The 19,842-nt window shown below is 49.3% G+C and overlaps 3 protein-coding genes and 1 long non-coding RNA gene across 7 annotated transcripts in view; 2 read left to right on the top strand and 2 right to left on the bottom strand.

Moving 5' to 3' along the window:
• Lin37 (lin-37 DREAM MuvB core complex component) overlaps nucleotides 1-650 on the top strand; it is a 4,529-nt gene extending 3,879 nt beyond the window's left edge. For both annotated transcript variants that reach the window (XM_021166648.2, XM_021166647.2), the window contains exons 7-9: nucleotides 106-246; nucleotides 334-407; nucleotides 487-650. In XM_021166648.2, the coding sequence (XP_021022307.1) occupies nucleotides 106-246; nucleotides 334-407; nucleotides 487-568 (297 nt within the window). In that variant the 3' untranslated portion in view covers nucleotides 569-650. The remainder of the gene's footprint in view (nucleotides 1-105; nucleotides 247-333; nucleotides 408-486) is intronic.
• A 1-nt stretch (nucleotide 651) lies between these two features.
• Hspb6 (heat shock protein family B (small) member 6) lies at nucleotides 652-3,397 on the bottom strand. Its single transcript, XM_021166667.2, has 3 exons — nucleotides 2,602-3,397; nucleotides 1,758-1,880; nucleotides 652-1,673 (listed from the first exon to the last, which is right to left on the bottom strand). Exons 1-3 carry the CDS (start codon nucleotides 2,797-2,799, stop codon nucleotides 1,506-1,508), a joined length of 489 nt encoding a protein of 162 aa, XP_021022326.1. The 5' UTR covers nucleotides 2,800-3,397; the 3' UTR covers nucleotides 652-1,505.
• Nucleotides 3,398-3,853: 456 nt separating this feature from the next.
• On the top strand, nucleotides 3,854-15,981 carry Proser3 (proline and serine rich 3). Of its 3 annotated transcripts, none has more exons than XM_029479703.1 (12): nucleotides 3,854-3,933; nucleotides 5,570-5,735; nucleotides 6,516-6,612; nucleotides 6,929-7,096; nucleotides 9,620-9,744; nucleotides 9,822-9,922; nucleotides 12,322-12,404; nucleotides 12,532-12,614; nucleotides 14,030-14,208; nucleotides 14,292-15,195; nucleotides 15,268-15,364; nucleotides 15,531-15,981. In XM_029479703.1, exons 3-12 carry the CDS (start codon nucleotides 6,554-6,556, stop codon nucleotides 15,670-15,672), a joined length of 1,941 nt encoding a protein of 646 aa, XP_029335563.1. In that variant the 5' UTR covers nucleotides 3,854-3,933; nucleotides 5,570-5,735; nucleotides 6,516-6,553; the 3' UTR covers nucleotides 15,673-15,981. The 3 variants fall into 3 exon arrangements, with proteins under 3 accessions (XP_029335563.1, XP_029335562.1, XP_029335561.1); XM_029479702.1 differs by having other exon boundaries at nucleotides 12,481-12,614; nucleotides 15,283-15,364; XM_029479701.1 differs by having other exon boundaries at nucleotides 12,481-12,614.
• On the bottom strand, nucleotides 9,916-19,568 carry LOC115031533. The gene is made up of 3 exons (XR_003837183.1): nucleotides 19,342-19,568; nucleotides 16,709-16,769; nucleotides 9,916-9,955 (listed from the first exon to the last, which is right to left on the bottom strand). It is a non-coding gene; the product is annotated as an uncharacterized LOC115031533 (long non-coding RNA).
• Between the last annotated feature and the right edge of the window lie 274 nt (nucleotides 19,569-19,842).

Below are 19,842 nucleotides of genomic sequence, written 5' to 3'. Positions count from 1 at the left end.
CCTGCCTCTGCCTCCCAAGTGCTGGGATTACAGGCGTGCACTACCATGCCCAGCGGCATGTACTGTTCTGACTCTTGGGTCTCGTCTGGGGCTTTGTCTCCCCAGGGTTCAGAGATCATCAACAGCAAAAGCCGTGATGTGTACAAGCTGCCTCCACCCACAGCCCCTGGACCACTTGGAGATGCCTGTAGATCCAGAATTCCATCCCCACTGCAGCCTGAGACCCAGGGTACCCCCGATGACGAAGTAGGTATCCAAGGCTGGCCTGGAGCTTCAGGGCATGTTGGGAGGGCTAGGACACGGTCACCCAGCTGAGCCTCTCTGTCCATGCAGCCTTCCGAGCCTGAACCTTCTCCTTCCACACTTATCTATCGCAACATGCAACGTTGGAAACGCATACGCCAGAGGTGAGTGTGCCCTGCCTCACTTGCTGCTTGTCCCAGTGTCCTCTGTAGCAGTTGCTAAATCCTCCCTCTGCATTCCTAGGTGGAAGGAGGCATCTCATCGGAACCAGCTCCGTTACTCAGAAAGTATGAAGATCCTACGGGAGATGTATGACCGGCAGTGACCTTCCCAATAACCCCACCCCAATAAACCTGCCCCCCAACCCACACTGGCCAGACCATCGTTCCTGGCCCAGACATAAGGCAGTTGACAAATCTCAAGTGCATTTATTGGGGACTGATGGTAGGAAGGCCTGCGGAGATGGGAAATGTTGGCAGTGAAGGTGTGACCTTAGAGAATGGCAGATGTGGAGGAGGCTCCCTAAGACATCTGGCTGCAGATGGGCAGCCGGGACAGAGGAACTCAAGGGTTCTTGTTCATTGGCCTAGCATATCTGGAGACGTTGAAGTGTCCATACAATTTGAGTTGGGGTTCCTGGTTAGTTGGGAATAGGTTTCCCAAGACTTGGAAGTCAGAATAGTATTCAAGAATTCGGGTGCCTGGAGTTTTAAGTGGGAAAGTGGGCTGGGGCAGAGGAGCATTAGGTTACAAGAGCAGGACTAGTGGGTAGGACGGGTGGACTAGGCTTGGATGTGCTGATGTGGAAAGCCCATGCAGTTTCTCCATGTGGAGAATTAGGTGACTACACTGTACTCTGGTGTCACCTTGGGGTATTCTACACAGGTTACAAGTGCGGTAGGAGGCCTGAGTGGTGATAGAAGCCCAAAGTGGGGTCAGTTTGATGGGAGCCTTGGCTGAGGGGTGACAGTAGTGTTTGTGTTGTCCCTAGAGAGGTGTCCTGGGTCGGGCCGGAAAGCTGGGAGAGGGCTTAGGGAGGGTGTCTAGGTTCCTAGGGCTCAGGTAGGCTTAGGGAGGCTGTCTAGGTTACTAAGGCTCAGGTAGGGTTTGGGGTGGAAAGGTCTCCGGAGGACATCTAGATGTGGTTGGGAAGGGCTGTCTTGACAGCGATTGGGACATCTGGCTGGGCAGTGGAGTCAGATCGGCTTTTAAAAGAGAGCCTAAAGAGGCTTCCTGGGTTCGGTCCTGTGCTGCTGGGACCCCTACTTGGCAGCAGGTGGTGACGGAAGTTGGGCCTGGGCCGACGCTGGTGTGGCCTGGATGGACAGGACACCCTCAGGAGACAGTGCTGAGGTCACAGCAGCAGGGTCCACACCAGGAGGCAGGCGGTATCGGCGGTGGAACTCTCGAGCAATGAATCCGTGTTCATCCTGAGGGTGGGGTACAGGGAGAGATGGGCTTGAGACTCCTACCCTCCTGCTTACCCCGCTCCCCAGTCTGGCATGCAGACCTACCGGGCGCTCCTCGTGCCGAGCATGGACCTCCACATGGTCGTCAACCACCTTGACAGAGATTTCCTCTGGCAAGAAGTGCTTCACATCCAGCAGCACGGAAAAATACCCAGAGTCGGTGGGCACCTGCACACATGGCCGGTAGGGGTGGGATGTTGATCGGATAGGGGTCTTGGCTTCTGGGACCCAGCACTCTCTATGTAACATAGGTTACAGTGCTGCTGCCGAGGACTTGTGTAGACTGTCCCCTCTAAGCCACCAGAACCTCAACCTCATAATAACTGGCCCCCCTCCCCTTCAGACACTGGGTCCACCTCTTTGTGGTAACCAAGTTAGATATCTACCCTATAACCCCTCACCCCATGTCCTTGACTCCACAGTCACCATGTCTCTGCTATGAGACCCCACCATGCTAGCGACCAAGATGCCACTTCCCCATCGCCAGAGTTCTTAGGTCATGGGACCTCCTATGCCCTTCATGGGTACTTTCCCCTCGTTTTAGAGTGCCCAAGACCCCCTTCATCAAATCACAGGACCCCTCTTGAAGATGCAGCATCACCATACGCAACCCTAGGAACATTACAGCCCGTCGGGACTCATTTGTCCTTTCCCCCAGATTCCCTGCTCACTTGCCCCACCCTTTACCCCCTCAGAAGATCAGTACGGGGGGGGGGGCTCAGAATAACGCACTCAAGGGACACCCAATGGCCCCACTGAGGGGCGACATTCTCCTCTAAGTTAAAAATCAACAGACATTCCCGCACCCCCGGCCCGGGGTTAGACACCCCCCCCCCGCGGCCCCCAGTCTTGTTAGTAGTTGAATTGGCCCTCTCCCTAGGCCTGGCACCTGGGCTGTGGGTAACGCCACACTGGGGGCGCGCAGATAGTAGGGGGCGATCGCAGCAGGGCACAGTGAAGCCAGCTCTGCCTCAAGCAGCCCTTCGCCGAAACGCTGGTCAAAGAGGCGTCCCGGAGCAGAGAAACCCGGTAAAGGAGCTGAAGCACGGCGCAGCCAAGAAGGCTGCACAGGCACGGGGATCTCCATCCTGTTCCTACGCTGCCACCCTGGGCCCCGCAGTGCCCAAACGCACGCTGACTCCGATTTATACTGTGCCCTGTGCCGCCCCTGCGGCGGGCCTCTCAGGGACACTGGGATTGAGGCCAAACTCAGCCATTAGTATTCCTTATTTAGAAACTTCAATAATTACTTGGCCAGTTATTAAACGCCTGCTGGATGCCTGGAAAAGGACACCAGGGAAATGTCATTAAGCCTTTTTCCATTTCTAGAAGGGGAAGCTAAAGGTCTAGGAGGCAGACCCTTATAGGTGTGGCTAATCATTGTGGCAGTTGGGACCCTGGGTCCCGATTAGTCCACCAAAGAGTTCTCAGTCCTCTTAATCCATCTCCCGCCGGGCTGGCAGCTCTGAGGATGACGCATCAGTCTTAGTAACAGACTCCTGGAGAATGCTGCACCCATGCCAGGCAGTCAGGAGGACACAGAACAGACCCTACCCCAGAGTAGGTCGGGCCTAATTCTGTGCCTCTGACTCAGCCTCGGGTGCTCAGCGGCCAGGGGGCATGAGCATGAACACTCCAGGTTGGCCCCCGGGGGCTGCGCGCCGGGGCCCGAAATAGCTCGTTTTGATCCCACTACCTGGGCCAGGAGCCCGGGCCTGGCAAGGAGTACGACCAGCTGCTCAAGAGGAAACTGGTTAAGGTGACCATCAGGACGGGATAGCAGTCAAAGTAAAGACAGACGTCTCGGGTTAGCCCTGCAATAGTAGTTAGTTTAGGCTGGAGCCAGGCCTTCGCTCCTACAGGTATCCTGGCGGTTAGAAATAAGGACTGAGTAAAAGCCAGGACTCTTAGAGCGCTTCAAGCGTCAGCCCGGCCTTTGATCGTTACTATTGGTCTGAAGTCTTGCCAATTACTGCTGCACGCTCCAATCAAACACACGCTCTCCCAGTTCGTCAAGAGAGAACGCCCCTCGGCCGCTTTCCAGTTACTTTTGTTTTCTAGGCTATCATTGGTCGCTTTGGAGGCCGCGCTCCTGCTCTGCAGGTCCAGAAAGGGGCGGGGCTGACGGCGTTGCTTAGCGAGGAGGGTAGGCGCAGGGCTGTTCCGCGAAGGAGCTCCGCTGGCGCTAAGGCTGCGGTAAATGCCGACAGACTGACTGCAGGTGAGGTTGGTCCTCTTTCAGAGACCACAGGAGGCCTGGGAAGGCAACACGGGCTTACATGAGCCTGAAGTCTCCCGCCCAATCTCACGAGAACTACAACTCCCAAGATAGCACACAGTTTGGGCCCTCCAGCATCTCTGAGTGTCTCATGTCTTTTGTTCACGCAGGGTGGGCCGAAGAAGAGTCGAAAAGAAATTTGAAAATTGAGGTCGTTAGTTTACAAATTGCCCCAGACATCTAGGGGTGTTGTCTATGAACTTTTTCATTTAGGAGGAGCCCAGTGATTCATGGGGATTGTAGTCTCTACTGCCCCTTTCTCTTGTTTGTTTGTTTGTTGTTGTTGTTGTTTGTTTCTGTTTTCGAGACAGGGTTTCTCTGTATAGCCCTGGCTGTCCTGGAACTCACTCTGTAGACCAGGCTGGCCTCGAACTCAGAAATTCACCTGCCTCTGCCTCCCGAGTGCTGGGATCAAAGGCGTGCGCCACCACGCCCGGCTTGCCCCTTTCTCTTTGGGAGTCATGCCACCACCTCCCTCTTCCCTTAACAGGTTTAACCGGAAACGTACTGTGTACGGTTTCGTCGTGGCTCTTTGTTAATGTTTTATTTTTGCCTATTGTTTTCATTCTTTTTTTCATTTGTGTGCTTTTTATTTATTTTTTTAAAAAGATTTATTTATTTATTATATGTAAGTACACTGTAGCTGCCTTCAGACACTCCAGAAGAGGGCGCCAGATCTTGTTACGGATGGTTGTGAGCCACCATGTGGTTGCTGGGAATTGAACTCAGGACCTTCAGAAGAGCAGTCGGTGCTCTTAACTGAGCCATCTCTCCAGCCCCTGTGTGCTTTTTTAAAAAAAGATTTATTATTTTAGGTATATGAGTGCTCTCTCTGCATATACTCCCGTGTGCCAGAAGAGGGCATCAGACCACATTACAGATGATTGTGAGCCACTATGTGGTTGCTGGGAATTGAACTCAGGACCTCTGGAAGAGCAGCCAGTGCTCTTAACCACTGAGCCATCTGTCCAGCCCATATGGGTGCTTTTTAAATGACGTGTATTGTTGTTGTTGTTTAAGACAGGGTTTCCCTGCACAGCCCTGTCTTGGAACTCACTTTGTAGACCAGGCTGGCCTTAAACTCCTGCCTCTTTCTCCTGAATTCTGGGATTAAAGGCATCCACCACCATTCTTGGCTACATTACTTGGGGTTTGTTTTTTTTTTTTTTTTCCTCGTGGAATTAATTGGAGCGTCATGAAATGGGCTTCTTGGAACATGTTTAAAGAGGTAGAAATTAGTTACCTTGATTTGATTGTAACACATTGTATACACGTATTGAAATATCATACTGTGCCGCATAAACTTGTACAATTAGTGTCAGTTCAAAACAAGACAAAACTATGCAACAGACCAGGTTTTTCCTGAATGGGGCTGGAGAAAGGGCTCATTGGTTGGGAGCAGGGGCTGGTCTTCCAGAGGTCCCAGGTTCAGTTCTCAGCATCACATGGCTACTCACATTCATTCCAGGGTCTTCGAGGGCATTGCACATACATAAATGTGCACAGACACATGCAGGCATAATACTACCCATGCATACAAAATAAAAATAAATAGATCTTTTTTTAATTGCCTGAATAGTGTGAAGAAGTTGCAGTGTCTAGCCTGTTCCCTGATAGTCTGACTCTGTTAGCCTCGAGTGGGAACCCACGCTCACCCCTCCTCTGCAGGACCAGGCACATCCTCTCCCACTGAGGCCAGGCAAGGCAGTCCAGTTAGAGGAACAGGATCCACAGGCAGGCAACAGGTAAAATGTTATTCTTGTTTTGAGACAAGAGTTCTCTATGCAGCCTTTGCGTATGAGTGCACTTGTTTCTCTCTCTCTCTCTCTCTCTCTCTCTCTCTCTCTGTGTGTGTGTGTGTGTGTGTGTGTGTGCACCCTGTGGAAATCAGACAGGCTCAGGCGTCTGTTCTCATCTTTCACCATGTTGAGCCAGGGTCTTCTCTTTGATGTTCACCTCTGAGGCTCGCTGACTTGAAAAGTTTTAGGGGACTCTCCCGTATCCACCTCCCACCTCTGTATAGAAGTACTCGGATTGCAGATTGTGCTACCACATCTGTCTTCCCATAGATTCTATGGATTTGAACTCAGGTCCCCATGTTTGTGCAGCAAGCATCGTACTCACTGAGCCATCTCCTCAGCCTTTGCTTTGGAACTTTGGATCCTTCTGCCAGAGCCTCTTGAGTGCTGGGACTACAGATGAACATTACACATTTGGCATTAGTCTGTAATTTTTAAAGTCCTAGCACTCAAGAAGTTGATGCAGGAGGATCACCTCAAGTGCAAGGCTAATCATGGCTACAGAGTAAGACCCTGTCTCAAAAATAAAGCTCCTGCTAGGCTACCAGAGTTGAGAACTACCAACTACTAGTTTCTAGGTTCTTCTATGTCTCTATCATGGGACTTAGAGCTCATGGGAATTATGGGACTTGTGATGATTCATGGGGATTGTAGTCCATTTCTTCCAGTAATCTATGGGAATTGTCAGCTTCTGTCCTCCTCTACTATGCTCTGCTTCTTTCATAGCCTGTCAGTTTTCACCTCCCAAGACAACCCCTTTGGAAATGTTCCCCACGGTGGACAACCCTTTGGGCCATCAAGAAGCCAGAACTGGAGCCACAAGGTGAGGACACTTTTTAGGTAAAGTTCTGTGCCTCAGGCTGGTAGCTGTCAGTGACCACTAGAGGGAAGGAAGGCATGCAGTGAGAGATTAAGAGAAATCCCTTACCCCAGTGCTGGTGCCCATGTCTAGCTCTCTAGTGCCTGGATCCCTGACCACAGCCCCACTTAGATAGTTACCTGAGCCTCCCAATGGTAACAGTGTGGGATGTTTCCTCTTCTGACTCCCTCTATGTGTGTTCATTCCCTATGAGGTCACCTTTCTGATCTGCTCTTTACTTCTTATGTTTTCTCCCTATTTAAATCCCGGGTCCATCCAGGTCTCAAAGGCCACAAGCTCCCAAGGCCACAGCAGCCAGTTCCGATGAGCTGTCTGAGGAGTCCTGGCCATCTAGTTCATGGNCCCCTTCCCCAGCCAGTACCACCGAGGGACAAAGTACCTCTCCACCCTGCAACTTAATTGACAACGAGGACTCAGTAGTAGCCAAGTGAGTACCAGAATTCCTGGGGGGCGGGGGAAGAGAGGAAGAAGGCATCCCATAATAACTATCAGAGACAGAGCTGTTTATGCAGTACTTTTTTAGGACCAGGCATTTCATCTGTAGTATTGAGGGCTGTAGAGCCTGGGTTCAAATCCTGCCTGTTAACTTACTCCCTATATTGCTGCTTTGGTCTCAGTTTCCTTCAACTGGGAATATTAATCACACACAAACACTGGAGTTGTTTTGAAATCTCAGTTCCTCCATACAGTGAACTATAAGAGCACCTGTGGCCGGGTGGTGGTGGTGCATGTCTTTAATCTCAGCACTCTGGAGGCAGAGGCAGGCGGATTTCTGAGTTCGAGGCCGGCATGGTCTACAGAGTGAGTTGCAGGACAGCCAGGGCTACACAGAGAAACCCTGTCTCAAAAAAACAAAAAAAAAAAAAGGAAGATAGAGAAATAAAAGATTCTGTAACAAAGGTCCTAAGATAATTATGGCCTAACCAAGATAACATTTATTTCTGTTTCACTGATACAAAAGAAACCAGAGCTGACACAGCAGCCCCAGTGTAAGTTGTTAGGATCCTAGGTTCTGTCTGTCTTTTTGTTGTCCTATGTCTAGACTGTTGTCCTTCCCGTCATGGGCCAAAAATGGTTCTCAGTGACACTGCTCTTCCAGAATCATTCTTCCTTATTCTTTGTTGGTCAAGAATCATTTGGGCTGGCAGTGTAGCTCAGCTGTTAGAGTGCCTGTCTGGCATACACAGAGCCTTGGCTTGATCCCCAAAGCCACATAAAAGCAGGCATGGTGATGTCTGCCTGTAGTCTCAGCATTGAGAATGTGGAGGAAGGAGGGTCAGAAGTTCAAGGGCACTTTCAGCTACATAGTGAATTCAAGACCAGCCTAAGCTAAATGATCCCTTGAGTAAAACACACAAATAAAAAACCAGGGTCCAGCAAGATGGCTCAGTGGGTCAAAGCACTTGCCACAAAAGCCTGTCAACCTCCTCCTTTTGATCCCAAGACCTCCACGTGAGCATGGACAGTTGTCTTCTGTCTGCACACACAGGCTGTGATGCGTGTACACAGCAAGTATGCAGTGTGCAAAAACACACATACAACATAATAAATAATTTTTAAAAATCTAATTGTGGCTTAGCAGTGGTGGCTCATGAAGAGACAGTCAATCTCTGAGTTCAAAGCCAGCCTGATCTATAGAACAAGTTCCAGGGCAGCCAGGACTACACACAGAAACCCTGTCTTGAAAATAAATCTAATTATGTATTCACAAGTTCTATGATAAATGTAGTCCATTGCACCAACATAGTGGTTTATAAGTCTATAACTTTAGTTTTCTGGGATCAGACACCTTCTTCTGGTCTATGTAGGCAACTTGTATGCATATGTATATATGTGGTGCATACACATATATACAGGCACACACATAAACAGATCTCTTAAAAAAAAAAAAAAAGTAGTTATGTACCTGGCTAAAAATTTGTGACCAGGCAGTATAGCATTTAACTGATATACTGGTATACGCAAGGAGGCACTGAGTTTCAGTTTCATATTTCCAAACATGAATAAATATTTTTATTTATTTTTTTGTTGGTTTTTCAAGACAGGGTTTCTCTGTGTAGCCTTGGCTGTCCTGGAACTAACTCTGTAGACCAGGCTGGCCTGTTCAGAAATCGCTGGCCTCTGCCTCCCAAGTGCTGGGATTAAAGGCGTGCAGCACCACTGCCGGGCTAAATAATTTTTTAAAAAGAAAGACAGACAGACATAAGATTGGCATGGTGGCATAGACCTGCAGCTGCAGCTCTTAGAAGGTGGACGTAGGAGGATGAGGACTTCAGGGCAGTCCTTAGCTGCAGAGCTGGAGGTGAGCCTGGGCTACATGGGGAGCCCCTCAAAATTTTTAAGATACTAAAACAAAAAATTAAAATCGGGCTGACTGTGGATAAAGGTGCTTGCCACCAAAGCCTGACAACCTAAGGTGGATCCGATCCTTGGAAACCACCTCCACGTGTGCCCGGAAGTATGCCTGCTCAAGTGTGCGCCATGCCTGTATGCATGCGTATGTATACACATGTGCACACACTTGCAGAACAAAGTGTGAAAACATTACAATTACTATATAAGAAAGAAACAGGTCATTGAGGCCAGTTGTGAGCTTTTGGTAGATGTGAAAAAAGCAGTTTTTTATTTTTATTTTTATTTTTGCTTTGTTTAGTTTTTTCAGACAGGGTTTCTCTGTGTGCCTCTCACTATTGTGGAACTAACTGTAGACAAGGCTGTCCTCTAACTCAGAAATCTGCCTGCCTCCCCGCCCACCCCTGTCTCCTATAAGGTCCGGGATTAAAGGTGTGTGCCACCACCATCCACCAGAAGGAGTTAGTTTTGTCTGGGCTTCTGAGCGTACCTTTGCATGGTGCTTGATAAACTGAAGAGCGATGTGCCTACGGCTGTTGGGATGGTTACTACGTGGCTCCCTTATCCCCTCTGCCGTCTCATGCATTGATGCTCACAGGTACATAAACAGGTTCCGCCAAGCTCAGCCCACGAGCAGAGAGGACCGCCAGCCTGCAGGCCCGACCTCAGCTGACTTTTGGTGGCTACAGCCTACAGCAGACTCGACTGGTTACCTTGCAGCAGGTATACCTAAATCTGTCCTGCAGAGCCCGGCCACCACTCTTCCTGGTCCCAGTCATTTAACGGAGGTTTCCCGGCAGGAGCTGGTGAGCCTACAGGAAGATCTGCTGTGACAGGTCCGTCTCCCACTGGTGTGTCCAGTACCTCTCTGGCTTCTGCGCCTCTTCAGAAAGTAAAGCAGGTGACAGTGTTCTCTTCTCCCTCTCTCGTGTGCCTGGGACAGAAGCAGAGATACTGACTAACTTCAAGCATCATAAACAAAAAAGGGTTTGTAGACCGAGAGGTATGGCTCATTTGGGAAGGTGCTTGCCTAGCAGATACAAAGCCCTGATTTGATCTCTCGGCACCACATAAAGTAGGCATGGTGGCACATAGCTGTAACCTCAACACCCAGGAGGTAAAGACAGGAAGAGCAGAAGTTTAAGGTCATCTGAGTTGGAGGCTGCCCCAGGCTGTAGACTATCCTATCTCAAAAGAATTAATAATAGAATAAAAATTTAACAATAGGATTTGCTAGTTAAATACAACTTTGAACCTTTTTTTAAAAAATAGATTTATTTAATGTATAAGTGTTCTATCTGCATGTACACCTGCATGCCAGAGAGGGCATCAGATTCCATTACAAATGGTTGTAAGCCACCATGTGGTTGCTGGGATTTGAACCTCGGACCTTCGGAAGAACAGTCGGGTGCTCTTACCTGCTGAGCCATCTCTCCAGCCCTACAACTTTGAACTCTTTAAAAAAGTAGATTCTCACCCATGTTGATATGACCAAGACACTAGGTAGGAAGAAGGGAAGAAAGGTTTATTCTAAGCCCAGTTTCAGAGGCTGCCAGTGCAGGAGTGTGGAGTGGGGGTGTTCATGTTTTAGCAGACCAGGAGGCAGAGAGTGCAGGTTGGAATCGTGTGTGGACATACCTTCAAGAGCCTGTACCTAGTGCCTGCAAGGCCCTACTTCTTAAAGAGTCCATAGCCTTCAAAAAGGTACCATAAACTGCGGCCTGAGCTTTCCAAACATGAGCCAGATCCTTATGTTTGGACAGTGCTGGGGGGAACCTAACTCTTGGTTCTGAATCCCTGACCTAAGCCTTCACAGACTTTCTCCTTACAGTAACCAAGATGGCCCCAGTGGCTCAAGATGCCTGTGGTACTCAGATATAACCCTGGAAAGTAAGATTGAAGGACTGACTGACTGCCTTCCTTCTTCCCTCCCTTGTCTTTCTTCTTGTTGTTTAATGAAAAATTTTATGTGAATGGGTGTTTGCCCGCATGTATGTCTGTGTACCACTTGTGGGCCTGGTGCTCCTGGAGGCCAGAAGAGGGTGTCAGATTCCTGGAACTGGAGTTACAGACAGTTGTGAACTTCCACCTGGGTGCTGGGAGTTGAATCTACATCCTTCGGAAGAACAGCCAGTTACTTAATGGCTGAGCCATCTCTCCAGCCCCCACGTCTCTGTCTTTTATTCAGTCACCCTTGAGTCAGTCTCTGAACTATTTGATAGGATGTTTTGATTAGGCAGGGTCTGGTCAGGAAGATAAGCTTCATCTTCCCTTTTCACATTTTAAATGTAGTGCATGTCTGTGTATAAGTCTGTCTGCCTGGCTTTGTGTGTGTGTCTGTGTGTGTGTGTGTGTGTCTGTGTATGTGTGTCTGTGTGTGTGTATGTGTGTGTGTATGTGTATATGTCTGTGTGTATGTGTGTGTGTGTCTGTGTATGTGTGTGTGTGTCTGTGTGTGTGTGTCTGTGTGTGTGTCTGTGTGTGTATGTGTGTCTGTGTGTGTGTCTGTGTGTGTGTATATGTGTGTGTGTATGTATATATGTCTGTGTGTGTATGTGTGTATATGTGTGTGTGTCTGTGTATGTATGTGTCTGTGTGTGTGTCTGTTTATGTGTGTCTGTGTGTGTGTATGTGTCTGTGTGTGTATGTGTCTGTGTGTGTGTGTCTGTGTATGTGTGTGTGTCTGTGTATGTGTATGTGTGTGTATGTGTCTGTGTGTGTCTGTGTATGTGTATGTCTGTGTGTGTGTGTCTGTGTGTGTGTCTGTGTGTATGTGTGCGTGTGTGTATGTGTGCATGTCTGTGTGTGTGTCTGTGTATATGTGTGTCTGTGTGTATGTGTCTGTGTGTGTGTCTGTGTGTGTCTATGTGTGTGTTTATGTGTGTCTGTGTATGTGTGTGTGTGTGTGTGTCTCTGTGTGTGTCTGTGTATGTGTGTGTGTCTGTGTGTGTTGTGTTTGTGTGTGTGTGAGAGGTCAGCTTAGGAGCTGATTCTCTTCTGTTACTTCGGTGTAGGTTCTAGGGATCATAGGCCTGTATGGAAAGTACTTCCCCCACTAAGCCTTCAATACTGGGGTGGCCGAGGTGGTAGGATGGACATTTCAAGGCCAGCCTGGGATCAAAAGACAGAAACCCCAAAATTCAAAGCAGGAAAGAGAGCCTCTCTTCCCCCAAGGTAGAGAAGTAGATTGTAAGCTTCAAGCAGCAGGTGGACTATCGGCCCCCAGGCCTTCTGCAGAGAGCCTCTTTCTCCTCAGCGACCTTTGGCGTAGGGGCTAGCTTCTGGTTCCTCTCTCTGCAGTGTCTGAACTCATGGAACTCGTCTCTGCTGGACTTGGAGGCCCTAAGCCTACAGAGCCGAGCTGCCAGGCTGCTCAAGCGCAGGTGACGCCCTCCCCAAAGTCACCCTTCCCAGCTGTACCCAGTCCCTGCTCTCCTCACGGCTGCCTTACCCCCACAGCAAGGCCTCCCTCAATCCCAATGATGCCAGCAGCTCCTCCTTCCCCATCAGCTCCGATGGCCTCTCTCCCAGCTCTGTGACCTTCAATCCGGACTCCAACAAGAGTTCTAATCCCAAAGAACCTGTGCTGGGAGGTAAGGACTGATGGTAGCCAGGTTCAGATCTCATCTATTTACTAGCTGTGTGACTTGGGCCTCTCCCGGCCTTGTTTCTCTAACTGGGAACCAGGAATAATAACTGGATCCCTCACTCATATTATACTTTATTGATTTTAGTTTTATTTCTTTGAACCAGGGTCTTGCTATGCCTCCCAAGCTGGCTTGGAACCCATTGTAGTTCACGCTGGCCGTGAGTTCTCAGCACTCCTGCCTCAGCCTCCCTAGCACTGGGATTACAGGAGCACATCACTACACAATGGTTTTTGTTTTGTTGTGTTTTGTTTTTTCTTTTGCTTTGTTTATATCACAGTGAACTACATGGAACGTTTTTGCAGGTCAAAAATAGTTGAGTATCTGGCAATTTATATGGCTTAGCTAAATCTCAGTGTGTTCCAGCCTTATGCCTTGTCCCAAACCCATATCTACACTGCATATAAATATGTCTATAGTGCACATAAACACCTCTGTGGTGCATTCATCAATGCAGCTTGGCTACTGAACTGTTGAAGGCCCAAAACTTGAGAGATGAAGCTGGGCTGCTGCAGCCCCAGCAGGAAGATCAGGGCCAGCCTCAGCTACACCCTGAGTTTGGGGCCAGCATAAGCTCTGTGAGACTACCTCATGAGCCAGAGGAAGCAGGTCTGAGACAGGGTGCCTTTTTTGGCAGGGGTGGGGGTGATATTGAGACAAGGTTTCTCTGCTTAGAACTGGATGTCCTGGAATTTGATCTGTAAATCAGTCTGGCTTTGAACTCAGACCCACCTGCCTCTGCCTCCTAAGTGCTGGGATTAAGACGAAAACACACCTCTTTAATCTGAGCATGTGGAAGGCAGAGACAGCAGATCTGTGAGCTGGAGGAGAGCCGGCACACAGTGAGTTCCAGGCCAGCCAGGGTTGCATAGTGAGACAAGGCAAGAGCCAGAGATGGAGCTGTGCAGTACAGGTGCCGAGGCTGGCCAAGGAGGCCTGGAAAGACTTCTGAGCACTGGAGGGTCCTTTGTTTTCTGGATGTTAATGGGGCCCTGTGGCTGCTCTCTGCACCTGGACCAGAGCTGGACCAGCAGAGGGCAGGCAAGTGACCAAATTTGAAAGAATCACAGAGGAAGAGAAGAAAAAACAAATAAGGAAAAATGAAAATAGAACTACACTACTGGGTGTAGTGAACTTGCCTATAAGCCCAGGCTGAGTCAGGAGGATTACCAATTTGAACCAGGCCCAGGCTTCAGATTAAAACTGTAAGAGAGCTAGAAGCCCCAACCCAGCTTCCCACTTTAAAACAGAGTTGGGTGGTGTCTGGGCATCGTCCTGTCTGCCCAACCCTCCCACACAGTGGCCTTCTGGTGTCACCTCGTACTCTCTCCTTAGCCCTTTTCTCTCTACTCCCTCCACAGCAGCCCCGGGGCCATCCCAGGCCATCCCTGCACCCCACCCAGCCTCGTCCCAGGCAACACTTAAGCCTGAGGAAGACATTTTATACCAATGGCGGCAGCGGAGGAAGCTTGAACAGTCTCTACAGGGCGCAGGTGATGGAACCTGGGTGTTGCCTCGGACGCCAGCCCTCACCATGCAGGTGAGTTGGAAGAGTGAGCCTGACGGTAATAAGGGTCACTCGAAGTGACACAGAACCATTCGCCTCTTCCTTTCTGCTTACAGACTCCTCCTGTCTCTGCCGTGAATCTTGGTTCCCAGGGGACCCAGCCTAACTGCACTGCACCATGTGGTAGTGTGGCCCAGCCTCCTCCCTCACAGGCCTTCTATATGGAGAGGCCACCTCTTTCAGGGCCCTCTCCACACATCTGGGCCCCCGGCACCCACGGGGTTCTCTGGGCCCCACAGGCCAATCCATGGGTATCTGTTGGGATGCTTCCTACCACATTACTAACCTCCACCCTTGCTCCCTTGGCTTCCTTTCCTGTACCACCTACCCCAGCTCCCACCCCCGCTCCCCAGGTCTGCATCCCAGGGCCCCCAACCTCCGCTCCACCCCCCTGCGCTTCCACCCCCGCTTCCACCCTCCCACTACCTGACACCCCCCAGGGACCAGCCATACCTGAGCTGAGTAGCTCTATTCAGCCCAAGAAGGTGGGCCCCAAGCCAAGGAGGGTGAGCACTTCGTCTCACCAGAAGACTACGGTGCCAGACACTGCAGCTTTCGAGGGTCCCTGTTCACAGCTCAGGGGGGCCCTGAGCCAGGTAGTGACAGCTCGGCTGTTCCTGGACAGCCCGAAGGATACGCCTCCATCTGAGGCAGATTCCCGGAAAGTCCAGGCCACCCCTTCTCAAGCCAAAGTTCCACCACCTCCACTTGAGTCTCGGCGTGGGTCCAAGACAGAGTCCCGCAAAAATCAAGTCACCCTCCCAGCTGAAGCTGGGGATCCACAGCCGGCTACAGCTCCAAAGGCATCCACGCTGTTAGAGGTTCAGCCACGTGAATTCAAAATGTCTGCACCCAAGATGGGAGCAGGTGACCCCTTGACCATGGTTCCCCCTGCCTCAAGCCACGCCCCTTCCGAGGACTTGCTATCCCAGGCCACCAGACTTCTGCAGGCTGCGGAAGGTGAGGGGATTCCTGGGCCCTTGGGTATCTTGATGGTGGATCCAAACCCTGTATCTACCTTCTGGAGCTCAGTCTTTTATTCCCCAGACTCGGACGGCAGCGAGTTTCAGGAAGACCCTGTGTTGCAGGTGCTAAGGGCTCAGAGGGCAGAGCTCCGGCAGCAGAAAAGGTGACTCTTCATCACCAGGATTTACAATACTGGACCCCTGAGTCCTGTGACACCCCTATTTGGTGCCTGTCTCTTCCAAGTCCCTTTCCTGAACCCCTCACCCGCTGTTGCAGGTTCTTACTGTGAGCACATACTTCAGCCTCTACCTCTCCCCACTTTTCTCCAGGAAAGTGGATGCCCAATTATCTCTCCTCTTGGACCACACCAAAGACCCGGGATCTTCATCTCCTCCAGCCAGGTCACCTTCCAGGTCCCCAAGAATGCGGTTGAGGAGGGAAGGAACCTCCCTTGAGGCCAGACGACTTTGAATTAGAAAAATTCTGTTTTTCCTGGGCTGAGGAGATAGCTCAGTGGGCAAAGAACTTGCAAGTGTGAAGGCTCGAGTTTGGATCTCCTGAACCTGCATAGAGGTACCAGACAGGCCAGCTGGCCCATGGAGATGGACAGGGCTCAATCCAGGTGGAAGGCAAAGACGAGTCTCTGAAATTCTCTGACTTCCACACACGAGCTGTGGGGCACATACACACCACACCACACCACACACCACACACACACACACACACAGAGTAAAAATAAAGTTGTCCCCAATTAACATTTTTCCAGTTTACTGTTCATGTCTAAGAAATGGATTGTTGTAGAAAGGCTAATTGTGCTAATAAGGAAATGTGTCTCTCTCTCCCTCTCTCTGTGGATGAGCACATGGCTCTAGATAATGTGGGCACCTGACTCATGTAACTCAGAAGTGGATTTTTATATCTCAGATGGAGACAAAGGCCCTGTTATCTGGTCCTAAGAAACATCAGTGTTGGACAATAGTACATCTCCATCTGTGCTAGCATCTTTCCCTCTCTGGTCGCCATCTCCATCCTCGGGCCTAAGAGATGCCTCAATTCCCACAGGTGCTCAAATTCCTGGTGTTTCCCCAAGTTTATTCCCCCTCTTTCACATTCTTCAACTGTGTTCTCTCTACTCAGGACCAACGTCTTCTGTCATCCTGACTCTTCTCCCCGCACACAGTCACCTGGTAAATGCTGGCTCTGTCTATCAGAACCCAACTCCTTTCCACTGCCCTCACCCAGTCTAGGCTACCTCCTATCTACACAGCTGAACGCTTGTCATCACTATAAACACATCTGCTCACTCTTTGATGCACTTGCCACCCAGGGGGACATCCTATTGCTTCTGTTTGAAACTGAGCTTTTCAACAAATTAAATACAACTGAAGGCCTGCAGCTTCTGTCAGAAAAGTGGGTGCTGTTCTGTTCTTTTTCTTCTACTTTCTGTGACTCGGATGCTTTTCAGAGTCTGCTATAAAATCTGATTACTGGACACAGTGGCACACACCTGTAATTCTAGGAGTCTGAGAACAGAGGATCTTGACTGAGGTCACTCTCACAGAGAGTCCCTGTGTTAAAAAAAAAAAAGTCATCATATTAGGGATGGGACACACAAGCATGCATCTACTGAGCTCAGTGAGATTTGTTTCGTTCTCTGTGGTGGTTTAGTTACTTTTAAATTGCTGTTATAAGACAGTGTGACCAAGGGAATGTAAAAAGGAAGTGTTTATTTGGGGCTTAAGAGTTTCAGAGAGTCAGGGTAGGGCACATGGCACTGGAGCGGCACCGAGAGCTCATGTCTTGAGACTCAACCAGGAGACAGAGATACAGACACTGGGAATGGGAGTCTTGTGAAACCTCAAAGCTAACTGCAGTGACACACCTCCTCCAACAAGACCAAACAGTGAGACTAACTAGAGACCAAGTATCCAAACGTCTGAGCCTGTGGAAGCCATCCTAATCAAAATCCCTGCGGTGGTTTCCCTCAAGGAAAAAAGTGAATTCTAGCTAAGGAGATACATGTGAGCAAGGCATGGTCACACACACCTTTAATCTCTGTGAGTTCAAAAATAAAAACCTGGTCTATGTAGAGAAATCCAGGCCAGCCAAGGATGCATAGTGAAACTCTGTCTCAGAAGAAAAAAATGGATATAGAAATATTAGGTACAGTGCCAGGTGTGGTGGCGCATGCCTTTAATCCCAGCACTCGGGAGGCAGAGGCAGGCAGATTTCTGAGTTTGAGACCAGCCTGGTCTACAAAGTGAATTCCGGGATAGCCAGGGCTAAACAGAGAAACCCTATCTCGAATCCCCCACACACATACACAAAAGAAATTTTAGGTACAAATATTGACTTTTACAAAAGGAAGCGAGAAGCTGGGTGGTAGTGGCGCACGCCTTTAATCCCAGCACTTGGGAGGCAGAGACAGGCGGATTTCTGAGTTCGAGGCCAGCCTGGCCTACAGAGTGAGTTCCAGGACAGCCAGGGCTATACAGAGAAACCCTGTCTCGAAAAACCATTTAAAAAAAAAAAAAAGGAAGTGAGGAAAATTCCGGGATAGTATGGATGCAATGGTTTGTCTTTTGAAATAGGGTCATTTAAGATCTAGGCTCCAACTCACTATGTAACCTAAGCCTGGCTTTGGACTGAGTCTCCTACCTTCACATCCTCAAGTGCTGGGATTACAGATGTGGGCCACCACACCCACCCAGCCTAATCTGTTTTGAAACATTCCCAAAGATGAGTTGGATGGGTAAGTAAAGCAATAAGTAGACGTAAGACAAAATGAATAGCCAGGCATGGTGGTGCACGCCTTTAGTCCCAGCACTCGGGAGGCAGAGGCAGGCGGATTTCTGAGTTCGAGGCCAGCCTGGTCTACAAAGTGAGTGCCAGGACAGCCAGGGCTACACAGAGAAACCCTGTCTCGAAAAAACCAAAGGAAAAAAAAAAGACAAAATGAATATAGTAAAATGTTTTAATGATAAGTGCTAGCTGGTGGATATGTGGGTGTCGACTTTCCCTATTGAGGGTTTTGTTTTGTTTTGTTTTGTTTTGTTTTGTTTTGTTTTGTTTTTGTGTGTGTTTGGTTTGGTTTTTTAAGACAGGGTTTCTGGGATTCTTTAATCTGAGATCAGTGTTGTTTTGATATATGTATGGGATTTATGAAGGGAAATGGTATAGATTTCTGACAGGCAGTTCTCTATGTCAGAAACAAGATAAATGTGGGTTTTCAGCCTTTTGAACAAACCACACACTTGAATCAATAAGGAGGTAGCTGTTTAGACACAAGGAACAATAAAAGATATTCACAATAACATCCTGATCAAGTTAAGAGGGGGCACTAGAAGGCTGCCTGAGGAAGTCACACTTAAGTTGAGATTACCTACTTGACAGAGGCCATCTTAACTGTGGCTGGGTAACAAACCNCCCCCAAAACTTAGTAGCATCATCACTCATTACACTTATCCCCCCCCCCCCAGCACTTTCCGTATTTCACCATCCCAACTAGCTTTTCTCTGGGATGATAAATATTTATATTTATTTTGTTCATCTTTCCCCATCAGCCTTTGATTTGGAGGTTTTAAATTTTTTTATTTAATGCATACCGGTATTTTGCCTGTGTATATGTTGGGGTTCCATGTGTGCCTAGTGCCCACAGAGAGCATCTTCTGGACATCGTGGAGCTGGAGCTGGTGAACAGTCATGTGGGTGCTTGGAACAGGGAGTAGAAATCTGAGTACTCTGGAAGAGTAGTCAGTGCTAACTGCTGAGCCATCTCTCCAGTCCCTAATTTGGTTTGTTTGAGACAGATTTTCACTACCCAGCTCAAGCTGGCCTCAAATTCATGATTCTCCTGCACCCACTTTCCCAGTGCTGAGATTACAAACCGAAATCACCTAGTTCATATTAGCCTTTGAGCTTCCTCATGGGTAAGGCTGTATATTTTTTCTTTTGATTATTGGTATATCCCCGAATTAAATAATCACAGTCTTTAAAAGCCTGGACCGGGAGCGTGCTACCGAAACGAGAGCCCTGTTCAGGTCCAGATCAGTGAAAGCATCCTTCCGGAAAGGGTGTGGCTGCAATGCTTTCTAGGCACTTCTCTATCGTTTAAAAAAAGAAAAAGAAAAAAGACTGTACCTGGCTTTCTGAGAGGCATGGATGTCATAGCATTCCAAACAGAAGCTTTTCCCAGAAAAAGATGTCAAAGGCTAGCCTCAAATAAGCGAATTTAGGGAAACAAGGAAAAATGTCCAGTGAATAGGGGGGCAAGTCGCACAGAGCCTAGGGTGGGGACACAGCGGGGTGTGCGAGATCAAAAAGCTGTGGGCGGGGTCGGGATCAGGACTGGAAGACCCGCATTTCGAAAAGGCTGCTGGGGGGGGGGGGAGATAGTCGTAGGCGAACCCAATGAAGCGCGTCCGACGAGCGACCGCGGGAGGAAAGGACAGGCTGCTTAGGGAGAGAAGTGGCGGCAGCGGAGCATAAAGAATACAGGGTGGTTATCTCAGGAGGGCCCTGACAGCCAATGCCAACCGTCCATGGGCGTGGCGCTGTCAAACTTCGGGGGTGGGACTGGAGAGACGGGGCGGGGCGGGGGGCGGGAAGTAGAGCAGCACTCAAAGCCAATAAGCAGCCGCC

The sequence above is a fragment of the Mus caroli genome, chromosome 7 (assembly GCF_900094665.2).
Source record: "Mus caroli chromosome 7, CAROLI_EIJ_v1.1, whole genome shotgun sequence".
NCBI lineage: Eukaryota > Metazoa > Chordata > Mammalia > Rodentia > Muridae > Mus > Mus caroli.
This window is presented reverse-complemented; position numbering and strand designations above follow the sequence as displayed.